This window comes from Chrysochloris asiatica, unplaced genomic scaffold (assembly GCF_000296735.1).
Source record: "Chrysochloris asiatica unplaced genomic scaffold, ChrAsi1.0 scaffold00514, whole genome shotgun sequence".
Classification (NCBI taxonomy): domain Eukaryota; kingdom Metazoa; phylum Chordata; class Mammalia; order Afrosoricida; family Chrysochloridae; genus Chrysochloris; species Chrysochloris asiatica.
The window spans coordinates 735,227-747,156 of NW_006409032.1; the positions used below are offsets into that span (position 1 = coordinate 735,227).

The 11,930-nt window shown below is 56.2% G+C and overlaps 1 protein-coding gene across 1 annotated transcript in view; it reads left to right on the forward strand.

Annotated features, from left to right (window-relative positions):
- Positions 1 to 8,430, forward strand: part of PNPLA6 (patatin-like phospholipase domain containing 6) — a 38,886-nt gene extending 30,456 nt beyond the window's left edge. The window contains exons 7-20 of the mRNA XM_006877489.1: positions 1,097 to 1,237; positions 1,467 to 1,530; positions 1,703 to 1,871; positions 2,025 to 2,207; positions 2,415 to 2,533; positions 2,693 to 2,849; positions 3,088 to 3,204; positions 3,297 to 3,366; positions 3,815 to 3,931; positions 5,810 to 6,111; positions 7,047 to 7,163; positions 7,556 to 7,652; positions 7,742 to 7,851; positions 8,356 to 8,430. Coding sequence (XP_006877551.1) covers positions 1,097 to 1,237; positions 1,467 to 1,530; positions 1,703 to 1,871; positions 2,025 to 2,207; positions 2,415 to 2,533; positions 2,693 to 2,849; positions 3,088 to 3,204; positions 3,297 to 3,366; positions 3,815 to 3,931; positions 5,810 to 6,111; positions 7,047 to 7,163; positions 7,556 to 7,652; positions 7,742 to 7,851; positions 8,356 to 8,430 — 1,838 coding nt within the window. The remainder of the gene's footprint in view (positions 1 to 1,096; positions 1,238 to 1,466; positions 1,531 to 1,702; positions 1,872 to 2,024; positions 2,208 to 2,414; positions 2,534 to 2,692; positions 2,850 to 3,087; positions 3,205 to 3,296; positions 3,367 to 3,814; positions 3,932 to 5,809; positions 6,112 to 7,046; positions 7,164 to 7,555; positions 7,653 to 7,741; positions 7,852 to 8,355) is intronic.
- The last annotated feature ends 3,500 nt before the right edge of the window (positions 8,431 to 11,930 follow it).

The window sequence follows — 11,930 nt, forward strand, 5'->3', positions numbered from 1 at the left end:
GGTTCTGCCAGGCATCTGTGGCCGCTCTGATCCTTCCCCCACGTGGTCTCACCCAAGATGGCAGCTCCTGGAGCAGTTGAGCATCTCAAATTAGAAAACAATGGATTTCTTGCTTCTGCCACAAATTCTCCAGCTGTGAGCCTTCCAACCTTCTAAGTATTCCTTTGTATGTGGTTCAGAGTTCTGGGACCATCCCCTGAGCCTGCTTGGTCGGGTATTCTGTGGTGTTGTTGGCGGAGCTCTCTGCTATACATCCACCCGATCTGCCATCTTGTTTGTTCCTCCCCACTCATCGCTGCATCTTTAAACATGCTTTTTGGCTGCTCTCTGAAGGCGGGAGAACAGTGGAGAAGATGGGACCCATCGCTTGGTCTAGGACAGGGGTGGGGAACCTTGTTTCTGCCAAAATTTATAACGTCATTCACAGGCCATACCAAATTACCAACTTGAAAATTTCGCCTGCTGTATTTGGTCAGACCCTTCGTTAACTCAGATATGACAGCACTCAACAACAACAACAGTGTGATGGCTGGAAGTGTGGTTGCCTTGGCAGGGCCAGACTAAATGATTTCTAAGGCCTCATATAGTCCGCAGTCCAGATGTTTCCCACCCCTGGTCTAGGGCATTGATGAAGAAGCTGAGAAGCAATAGTTAAGATGAAGGATAGCTCTATTTCTAACTCATTTTGTGCTCAAAGAGCCCTAGTGGAACATTGGAAGGTTGCCAGTGGAAACCCACCAGCTGCTCCAAGGGAGAAAGTTGGGGCAATCTGCTCCCTAAAGATCACAACCTTGGAAACCTTAGAAAACAGCTCAACTCCAGGGTCACAATAAGTTTAAATAGATTCGTGGGCAGTAGGATTCCTTTTGGGTTCAAGTCTGTTCATTGACCAAAAAAGCCAAGACCAGGATGGAGAATCTGAATGATTATAGCGTTGAGACAGGACCAAAGCAGAAGGCTGGATTCAGGTCTTATCTAGAAGGGAAGGTGGGTGAGATGGAGGCCACGTGAAGACCTGGAGCTGCAAGGATGGATGGTCTGGAGATGGAGGAGGTGGGGAACACGGCAGATCTCATTGTTGGGGGTCTCTCGGCAGGGTCGGGACTGGGCGTCCCCCCGCACTCGGAGCTCACCAATCCAGCCAGCAACCTGGCCACCGTGGCGATCCTGCCTGTGTGTGCTGAGGTGCCCATGGTGGCCTTTACCCTGGAGCTGCAGCATGCTCTGCAAGCCATTGGTTAGTGGGGCAAAGGGTGTGGGTGAGGGCGGAGCATCAGCCGGGGAGGCGGGGCATTGGTCCGAAGGGGCGGGTCTATGAGGCCGTAAGTCAGTCAGTGGAGGAGATACCTGGGTGGTCTGTGGGGATAGGGTAGAGCAGGGCCCGCGAGCAGCAAGTGAGGTGTTCATTTGGGAGGGGCTGTGGGCTCTTGTTGGCCTTGACTTCTACACCCTTCTCTACCCTCCAGGTCCCACACTCCTCCTTAACAGTGACATCATCCGGGCCCGTCTGGGGGCCTCAGCGCTGGATAGGTTTGTTGGGGACTGAAAGGAAGTGGGCGAGGGTAAGCAGGGCTTGGAGCTCGAATTCATTACAATGTAGGCTCAAGTTCTGGGTGAAGTCCGTTGTTGTGGCCAGCAGGGTTGTGACATGGCCTCTGGGTGACCCATCCGAATCCCAGGGTGACGCCCTCTCCTCCCCCAGCATCCAGGAGTTTCGGTTGTCTGGGTGGCTGGCCCAGCAGGAGGACGCGCACCGCATTGTGCTCTATCAAACGGATGCATCACTGACGCCCTGGACTGTTCGCTGCCTGCGCCAGGCTGACTGCATCCTCATTGTGGGGCTGGGTGACCAGGAGCCCACTCTCGGTCAGGTCCGGAAGCCCCACTCCCCCCCCCTCCCACACCCTCCGCCCTCCCTTGCCTGCACCTTGCATCTCCAATGTAGTGCTGGATCACTGGGGAGTCCCCTCCGCCAGGTAGAAGGCTGGAGAAAGGTCTGATGATCTCTGCCCCTCCTTCCATAGCTGGAACAGATGCTTGAGAACACGGCTGTGCGCGCGCTCAAGCAGCTCGTCCTGCTACACCGGGAGGAGAGCCCGGGCCCTGCACGCACCGTCGAGTGGCTCAACATGCGCAGTTGGTGCTCTGGGCACCTGCACCTACGCTGTCCGCGCCGCCTCTTCTCACGTCGCAGCCCTGCCAAACTGGTGAGGGGCGGGGTAGGGCGGGGCTTCTGCAGCTCCTGGACTACACAGGGGGTGTGGCTGAGGCGGGCAGTGGGTGGGGCTTAGAAACCAGCCACAGGGAGGGCGTGGAGGGAATGGACCATGGGTGGTCAGGCTGAGACTGGGGGTTGCTACAGCCCTACTGCCCTGCTTCTGTGCTCATGGGTTGTGGTTCCCCTTCTGTCCCAGCACGAGCTCTACGAGAAGGTGTTCTCTCGGCGCGCGGACCGCCATAGCGACTTCTCCCGCCTGGCGCGGGTGCTCACCGGAAACACCATCGCCTTGGTGCTAGGCGGAGGCGGGGCCAGGTGAGGGCAGGGGCAGGGGCAGGGGTCCCTGGGTGGGGTGGTGCTTACCTGGGGGTGGGGGGAGGCTCGACAGCTTGTTCCTTGGCCTTTCGGAGTAGGGATGGGAGAAGGGGTGCTTCTTGGGGCAGGTCATGTGGTTCACTGGGTCACTTTCCTCAGGGGCTGCTCCCACATCGGAGTGCTGAAGGCGTTAGAGGAAGCAGGTGTCCCGGTGGACCTGGTGGGTGGTACCTCCATCGGCTCCTTCATTGGGGCTCTGTATGCGGAGGAGCGCAGCGCCAGCCGCACTAAGCAACGGGCCAGGGAGTGGGCCAAGGTGCGTACGTGGGGAGGGGAGCCTGGGACTCCGCCCCAAGTGGCCCTGCTCAGGACACTTCCTGACATAACTGCGAGCTCTGCCCAGTGCCTGGGCCACATGCATCCAATTAGGGACCCATGCCACCTCCAGGACTTGCTGCCTCGTGACCCTTGTTCTCACTGACAACCTTGCTGGTGGCCCCCCGGGGATGCTTGCTTGCACCTCAGTGAGCCCTGTGTGACTCCCTTGCCCCTAGAGCATGACCTCGGTGCTAGAGCCCGTCCTGGACCTCACATACCCCGTCACCTCCATGTTCACGGGCTCAGCCTTCAACCGCAGCATCCACCGGGTCTTCCAGGATAAGCAGATAGAGGTGTGTCCCCGCCCTGCCCCACCCCCACTACCTTCGGTCCTCCCCCCTCCCCCCGGGGCCCAGCCATCCCATTTTGTCCCTGAACCCGGTAGGACCTGTGGCTGCCGTACTTCAACGTGACAACAGACATCACTGCCTCGGCCATGCGTGTCCACAAAGACGGTAGGTGTGCCCCTACCAGCTCCGGATGACTGCTGCGGCCCTGTGGAACATGGGGCGAGGGGGCGGAGCAGGGAGGGCAGCTGAGCGCCTGGGACGTTGTTAACACGCGTGACCGTCCACCTCAGCCTGATTGCTGACCACTAACCACCACCCACTAATGCCCCAGAGGCCCCAGGTATGTCCGTCCACTGGTGGGGGATCCGGGGACAAGGCAGGCACCTCACCTGCTTACACCGTCCTCGCAGGCTGCGCATGGCGCTACGTCCGGGCCAGCGCCTCCTACTGCCCCTACCTGCCCCCACTCTGCGACCCCAAGGACGGGCACCTGCTGGTGGACGGGTGCTACGTTAACAACGTGCCAGGTCAGCGAGCCCAGCGGGCTGGCCGGGCCTCTGAGCGTGGCTGAGTGTGGCTGTGCGTGTCTGTGTCTGTGTGTCCCGCCGGGCAGGCTCCTTGTGGCGATACGTGCGCGCCAGCATGACGCTCTCGGGCTACCTGCCCCCGCTGTGCGACCCGAAGGACGGGCACCTGCTCATGGACGGCGGCTATATCAACAACCTGCCAGGCAAGTGACTTCCCACCCGCAAGCCCACAGATGCACACACGTGCAGCTGGGGCAGACATACAGACAGGCGTGAGGATGCAGACTGTACACATGTAGCTCCCACATGCTAGTGCATCAGCACATACATACTCACGTGCACCGGCAGACACATGGGCGTGCTGTGGACAGGAACGTGTGCATTACACAACTCCCTCATGCCTGTGTAGTGTTGTAGATGGGTGAACACATGCCTGCATGCACAGACAGGCACACAGACACACCTGCACGTAGACACGCCTGCACAGACCTGCACTACAGCCTGGTCCATGCAGCCATAGTTGACACATTCATGTTTATATACCAGGTATCCATGTGCTCATGCGGACTTTCTCTGAGATACGTGTAGGTGGGACCCACTTAACACCTGTGCACACACAGATGCATGTGCCCAGAGGAATGCAGGCACTAGTGAGCTGGGTCATGTGTCCACACACTTACCAGGTCTGTCCATACACACCGCCCTCGCTACCTCCAATGGGCACATGTGTACACACAGGTGGGATGGGGTGTGTGCTGACTTTCCATGTGCCAGTGAGGCCTGGGCAGTGCCACATGTTAGGGTTAGGAGTAAAGTGGACATGTCACCTAGCCAGAATCAGAGAGGCACAAGTCACCACGCACACTAGCTGCACACTTCCCTCTGCCTTCTCTTAAGTCAGGAGTTGGCAAACTACAGCTCAGAGGTCAAATTCGGCTCCCGGTCTGCTTCTGTAAGTCAAGTTTTAGTGGGGTGCAACTACGCCCATTCATCTTTGGGCTGTTCTGTGCCCCAGCAGTGGAGCTGAGTGGTGTCGACAGCCCAGGTGCCCTTGTCCAGAGGAAGCTGGCCGACTCTCACCCCAGCTGCTTTGTACAGACATGTCCATGACACAGCACATGGGAAAAATGGGATGAGAAGATGGACTATTTCCATACACTCTTTGAAACCCCCTCGTCCGTGTGCAGGTGTGTTCCGGCAGGACAGGTAGACAGGTACACCTGGGTGCACAGGAAGCACACACAGAGGTCCTTGTCTAGGTGCAGGGCAGTGCATACAGGCAGACCCAGCACTCTCATGTGCACAAACACAGCCTAGACCATGGACTTGGACCCGAGCTGCACACCAGGCAGAGATAGCCACAGGTGTGTACAAACAGAGCTGTGAGAGACACACAGGCCTAACGGAGACTGGAGCATCTTCTAGGGCTGGGCCTAGTGACAGGACCCTGGGCAAGCCCCCAGAGACTCTCTGAGGGGTCCTCCTGGGGCCTGTGGACCCTGGCCACATCCCCTCCTCCCTGGACCCTCACTCCCGCTCCCTTTCTCTGCCTCCATAACTGTATCAGCTGTGTGTCAGCCAGCTCCCAGGCCCTCTGCCCTCCCGCGGTTTCTCTCCTCCCACTGCCCTGGCCCCTGCTTTGCCTTTCTCCCTCATTCTCCATCTCAGTCTCCCACATCTCTTCCCGAGTCTGTCTTCTGCTCTCTCTGCGCCTAGCCTTCCTCTCTGTGTCTGTCTACTCATATCCCAGCCTTCTTACTTCCGGCTACGTCTTCCAACCTCCTGTGTCTGACTGTTTCTCTGCTCCCTGATAGTCCCTATGTGTCTGATCCCTCCCCACCAATGACCTGACCCCACCTCCCTCGCCCCTCTGACCCTGGGACCCCTGCCCAAGAAGCTCCAGCATCTGATCCTGTTCCCTCGATGTCATCGGCATCTCCTCCCATGTCATTTGCATGACGGCATGTTATCTGCATGTTTCTTTGTGTGACCATTTGCATGATGGGTGTCTGTGGGACTGGGTGGAATTTCCTACCTCGGGCCCTGCTGGACACAGCCTGCTGACCCCCTCGACCCCACAGCGGATATTGCCCGCAGCATGGGCGCCAAGACGGTCATCGCCATTGACGTGGGCAGCCAGGATGAGACGGACCTCAGCACCTACGGGGACAGCCTGTCTGGCTGGTGGCTGCTGTGGAAACGGCTCAACCCCTGGGCGGACAAGGTCAAGGTCCCAGACATGGCTGAGATCCAGTCCCGCCTGGCCTATGTGTCCTGTGTGCGTCAGTTAGAGGTCGTCAAGTCCAGCTCCTACTGCGAGTACCTGCGTCCACCCATCGACTGCTTCAAGACCATGGACTTTGGAAAGTTCGACCAGATCTTTGTGAGTGGTTGGGCAAAGCTCTACCACTTACAGCCCGGAGCCACGTGGAGGGGCGGGGTCCCTGCGGGCTAGAACAGTGACCTGTTAGTGATGGGCCGAGGGGCCGTTGGCTGAGACTGCCACATACGTGCTATGCTGTCTTTTTGCTAAGCCGATCGAGATTTCTGGTGGCACTTCCGGGTTGGTGAGAATGAGAGCAGAAATCAGCGATGCCTGCTGCAGGTCTGGGAGAGGGACGTGGTAGTGCATGTGCCGTGTGCCACTGATCCTGAAAAACGTGTCGTAGGCCATGTCATCTGAAGTTGATTGGCCCATGCTGCCCAGAGCCCTGGATAAAACGTGTCTAAGGCCATTTTTGAGCTCACTGGGATAGCACGCCACGATTGATTAGTGATGTCTGCTCTGGGCAGGGGATATGGCTGTGTTCTACAGATGTGCTGAGTTCCTGGGTGATGTAAATAGTTAACATGCCCGGCTGCTAACCAAAAGGTTGGAAGTTTGGGTCCACCCAGCAGCACCTCAGAAGAAAGACCTGGCAGCCCTTCAAAACCCGATGGAGCACAGTCTGCTCTGATGCCCTTGGGGTCGCCGTGAATCAGCGTTGACTTGATGGCAGCTGACAACTGAGCAGATGTGCTGCATGCGTGTAGCCCTTGACATTAGTGTTTTTATGCACTCCCATTTCCGGTCACGTGGTAGCAGCTTCCCGGTACACTGCCTGGGGCTGGGTGGGAAATCACATGGTGAGATTGGTTCGCAGTGTCTGGCAGGGGTGCAGGTAGAGGCTGACTCTGAAATCCATTTTATCTCATGCCAGCTCCCCAACAGTATGCGGTGGGGGGGGGGAGGGTTCAGAGTGGGATGAGCAGAGGGGACAAAGTAGACAGAGGAAAGGTGAGATTACAGGCTTGGTCCCGCCCCATGCCCTCCTGCAGGATGTGGGCTTCCAGTATGGGAAGGCGGTATTCGGGGCCTGGAGCCGAGGCAACATCATTGAAAAGATGCTCACAGACCGCCGCTCCACAGACCTGAACGAGAGCCGCCGCACAGATGTAAGCCTGGGGTGCTCCCCTTGGGGCACTCAGACTTCAGAGATTCCCCCCAGCCCCTGCAGAAACCTCTCAGCTCCTGGAACCCCCCCCACCCCCCCAACTCAAGAAAACCCTAACCCCTGTAATCCAAACCTGCAAATCTAATCCAATTCCCGGCGACGCCTTGTATGTCCAAGTACAGCTGTGGGCTTTCCAGTGGCTGAAGGTGCCACACCTTTCTTACGCAGTGCCTCTGGGTGGGTTTGCATTGCCAACTAGTTGAATGCTGAGCTGCATGCACCATTCAGGGGCTCTTAATCCCCTCTGGGCCTCTCCACAGCCCAAATGATCCCAGACATCCCAAATCCCCCTCAACCTCTCTCAGTGAGAACCTCACGGCCCCCTGCCCCCAGGTTCTCGCCTTCCCCAGCTCCGGCTTCACTGACCTGGCAGAGATCGTGTCCCGGATCGAGCCCCCGACAAGCTACGTTTCTGATGGCTGTGCTGATGGTGAGGGGCTACAGGGACCCTAGGTGGTGGGCTGTGACGGGGTGTTGGGCCAGCCTGTACCCTTCACTGTGCCCATTCCCCGACTCCAGGAGAAGAGTCGGATTGCCTGACTGAGTATGAGGAGGATGTTGGCCCCGACTGCTCTCGGGACGAAGGGGGCTCCCCTGAGGGTGCCAGCCCCAGCACGACCTCTGAGCTGGTGAGTCCACCGCCCAGCCCCTCGACGCAGGAGTGTGCACATGTGTGATCTTGGGGGGGCGGGGCCCCTGTTGTAACTGGCCAGCCCCAGGGCTCCCATGGACACAGGTGGTGTGTCACGTGTTTGAAGACATACAGTGGCCTGCACTGGGGGCTACATGCTGTGTCATGTTATGGGATAGGAGTTTCGGTTACCATGGAAACACCACAGGCTGGGTGGGTGGCACACATGTTGAGGAGACATGAGTGACATAAGTTGAGTGGCATGTGTCACATACTGGGTGGCCTCTGTGTTGAGTGGTGCGTGTTGGGGTGACGTGTTGAGTAGGGTGTATCCAGGTCACATGCTAGGTGGCTATGTGTTGCGTGACGTGTTAAGCGAGGTATGCCGGTATCATATGCCAGGTACCCTGGGTGGTGCATGTTGGGGTGACGTGTTGAGCGGATATATCGGGATCCTGTGTCGTGTGGTGACACACATGTGGGTTCCCATTTATCCCTGCAGGAGGAGGAGAAGTCGGTGCTCCGACACCGGCGAGGACTGCCCCAGGACCCTCCCAGCTCCACCGCGGATGCCTGAGGACCTTGTGAGGGCCCTCCAGGGCTGGGCTGGGTGTGGGCCTGTGGGGTAGCACCCTTCCACTTCTCCTGCTGCTATGCCTGTGACCCCCCTCGGTCTCCCTGGCCCCCAGCCCCCAGGGCCAAACACTGGACCCACTTGCCCCTGAGGGGAGGGGAAGCATTGCACTGATGACCCCTGACCAGCGACCCCCCCCACCTCCCTCAATAAACCATTGTCTCTTGGAAGCAGCCTCTTGTCATCTTCAGATCTGGGCTCCCTTGGCTCTTACCTTCCACAGTTTCTGTGAGTTCATCCCAGTGACCAGTGTCTGCCCAGCTGGGCCCCAGGTGACTCTCCAGCACTGCACCTACCGTGCGCTCAGCCTCCTGCCACTGGCTTCAGACCACAGGGGCCATGTTGGGGTGGTCGCTGATCTCCCCAGACACCTGCTCTGGTACCCCCACTAGGTCCCCACAGCTCAGCCCTGAGCCTGCCCTACTGTGTGTCGAATTTCCGTGTTCCCCATATGTTCCTATTGTGTGCTCAGCTGCACCCAGTCCTAAAGCACCCCCCACCACACACACACACACACACACACACAGCTCAGGACCCGCCCTCAGAGGCTTCCATCACAGCACAGCCCCTACTCTGTGCCCTGCTAAGGTCACACAGCCCATCTCTCTGCACTAAGACCTCTCCCCAGTCATCACTGTCAAACCTAGCTGGAAAAATGCCTCTTCATGGGTGGCCTCAGGCAGGTGACCTGACCATCCTGAGCCTCAGTTGCTTCCCCTGCAAATTGGGGACACGGATAAGAGCAGCCTCGCCTGGTGTTACCACATACTGGACTTGCACCCCTAGAGGTCCCAGTCAGGGCTCCCACTGTGTGCCACGGGCCCTGATGGGGCTTCTTTCACGGTCCCACGACATACTGGACCCAGAGTTGGGGGTGTGGCGGAAGACAGCCTGTCATAAGACTATCCTCACGCTTGCTGCCCCTCTACCTCACTGGTTGTTGTTAAGTGCCATGGAGTCGGTTCCGACTCATAGCGATCCTGCACAGGGTTTCCGAGGCTGTAAATCTTTACCGGAGCAGAATGCCTCATCTTTCTCCCGCAGCACCACTGGTAGTTTCGAACTGCTGACCTTACAGTTCACAGCCCGATTCGTAACCACTACGCTACCAGAGCTCCTTAGACATCACCAATTGCTGGAGGAGGACTTGGTATTTGGTGAAGTAGAGGACCAAAGAGGGTGAGGGAGACCCTGGGTGAGAAATAGGCGGGCACAGTAGCCATAGAAACGGACTCTTAACAAGCCAGCAATTGAGAGGATGCCCAAGGAGCTGACCAGTTTGTTCTGTTGACCTTGAGGACCACCATGAGTCACACCAACTTGGCAGAAGGTCTCATCCTCATCCTCATCACTTCTCAGGAGTACACTGTAGATGGTCTTGAGCTTCCCAGAATTCCCAGGGAACAGTTGTCTATCATGCGCGAGAACTGGGTGTACCTCTCTTCACAGACTTCAAGCCGGTGGAATTCCATTTCCTTCTGCTGACGTGTTGTGCATTCACAAGCAAGAGGCCTAGCTTTTCTGAATCTTGGCTTCTCTATGAGTTTCCTGTGACTTGTAACAGAGGACCACAGACTTGGTGATGGAATACAACACTAATTTCTTATCGTTACAGCTCTGGAGGTTCGAAGCAGGAAGTGAGTCTTGCTGGGCTGAAATCAAGGGGTTGGCAGGACTGTGTTCTTTCGGAGGACTCCAGGAGAGAATCTCTCTGTGCCCTCTCCCGTGTGCCCACATTCCTTGGCTTGTGGCTCCACCTCACTCTGAGCCCAGCTGCCATGGTTAGATCTCCTTTTCTGGCCCGGGACTCTCCTACCTCCTTGTTTGAAGGAGCCCTGTGATGACACTGAGCCCACTCAGAGATTCCAGAATTCTCTTCCAATTTCAAGATTCTCAAGTCAGCCACGTCTGCACCTACCTGTAGCGTATCTAGTCACGAGTTTTGGAGATTAGAACGCAGGCTTCACTGGGGAGGTATTTTGCCTACACTATCTTCCTCATAGAATTGTTGGGATATGATGGGGCACGGTACACTGGCTGAGCCTATATAAGCCAGTTGCTGTCAATTCGATTCCAACTCATGACGACCCTGTGTGATCAGGATAGAACTGTGTTCCATAGTGTTTTCAGTGGCTGATTCAATGGAAGATGATCAGGTGTTTCTTCCCGAGTACCAGCTGAACCCTTGAACATTTGGGCATCCAAGGTCTCCGGGCTCACTGTAGTTGTTCAGTAAATGTTGATAGGATTAGATGAAGACAAAGTGAGGTCCCTGGGCTGTCACCTACTTTCTAGGAAGCTGAGAACCCCACTGTGAAGCTGTATGCTTTCCTGTTTCCCTTTAACTCATGTTAGCATCACCGATGACAGCAATAATGACTAATTAGTAGAAAGATTACCAAAGATGTGTTGTTGTTGTTGTGGAGTTGGTGGTGAGTTGCCTGACTGCTCTCATAGGGACCCTGTGCACAGTAGAATGAAGCACTGCCCAGTCCTGTGCCAACCTCACTATCGTTGCCACGTTTAAGCCCATTGCTGCTGCCACTCTGCCAATCCATCTCGCTGGGAATCTTCCTCCTTTTCTCCAGCCCTCCACTTTAGGAAGCATGGTGTCCTCCAGGGCAGTACTGGGCCTTCCTGATTATGTGTCCGAGGTATTGAGAGACGAAGTCCGGGTATCCTGGTTCTAAGGAGCACTCTGGCTATACTTCTTCCAGCAGAGAGAAGAGTGCATTATTTCTGAATTCTCACATCCAACAGCTCTGTAGAGAGAGTTATAGTATCCCACTTTACAGAAGACAAAACTGAGGTTCCAAAGAAGGGGTTAAGTTGCCAATCAGACCGTTGGGATCCGTAATGATTTCCTGGGCTAATTTTGAAGTCGATCATGAGGCCTATTTTCCTACTCTGTTACACACAAGCTGCCACACACAGAGAGATGGGTGGCAGTAGTGCATGGAATGAAGGCCTTGGCTGGGCATCGAACCTGGGTCTCTCCCATGGAAGGGGAGAATTCTGCAAAACCATCACTGCCCTGTGACATTCAATTACAAACGTTCTTGAGTGATGGAGCCTGGATTCTGATCTATAAGTGTACTGTTGCCCTAGGAAGTAAACGTGCTAAAGTTTATTCTTTAGAATGTACTTGATCCTCAGAGGGTCCTGTAGAGATCAAGCAGGAGTCCCTCCACCCCATCACTAGACCCTTCTCCTATGGTGCCTCCCTCTTGGCACTGGCCAACCTCTCCACCTAGAGCTCTGGCACTTTGGGGTTGGATGGAGCCACTGCCTGAACCCCAGTTTGGTTACTGTGGAGATAGATTTGTGTATCCATCAGCGTAAGGTAGATGTTATAGATTGGATTGTTTCCCAAAAAATATGAGTTGTAAAGCCTACTATGTCTGTGCTTGTAATCCCATCTGGGACTAGGGATTTCATTGTTA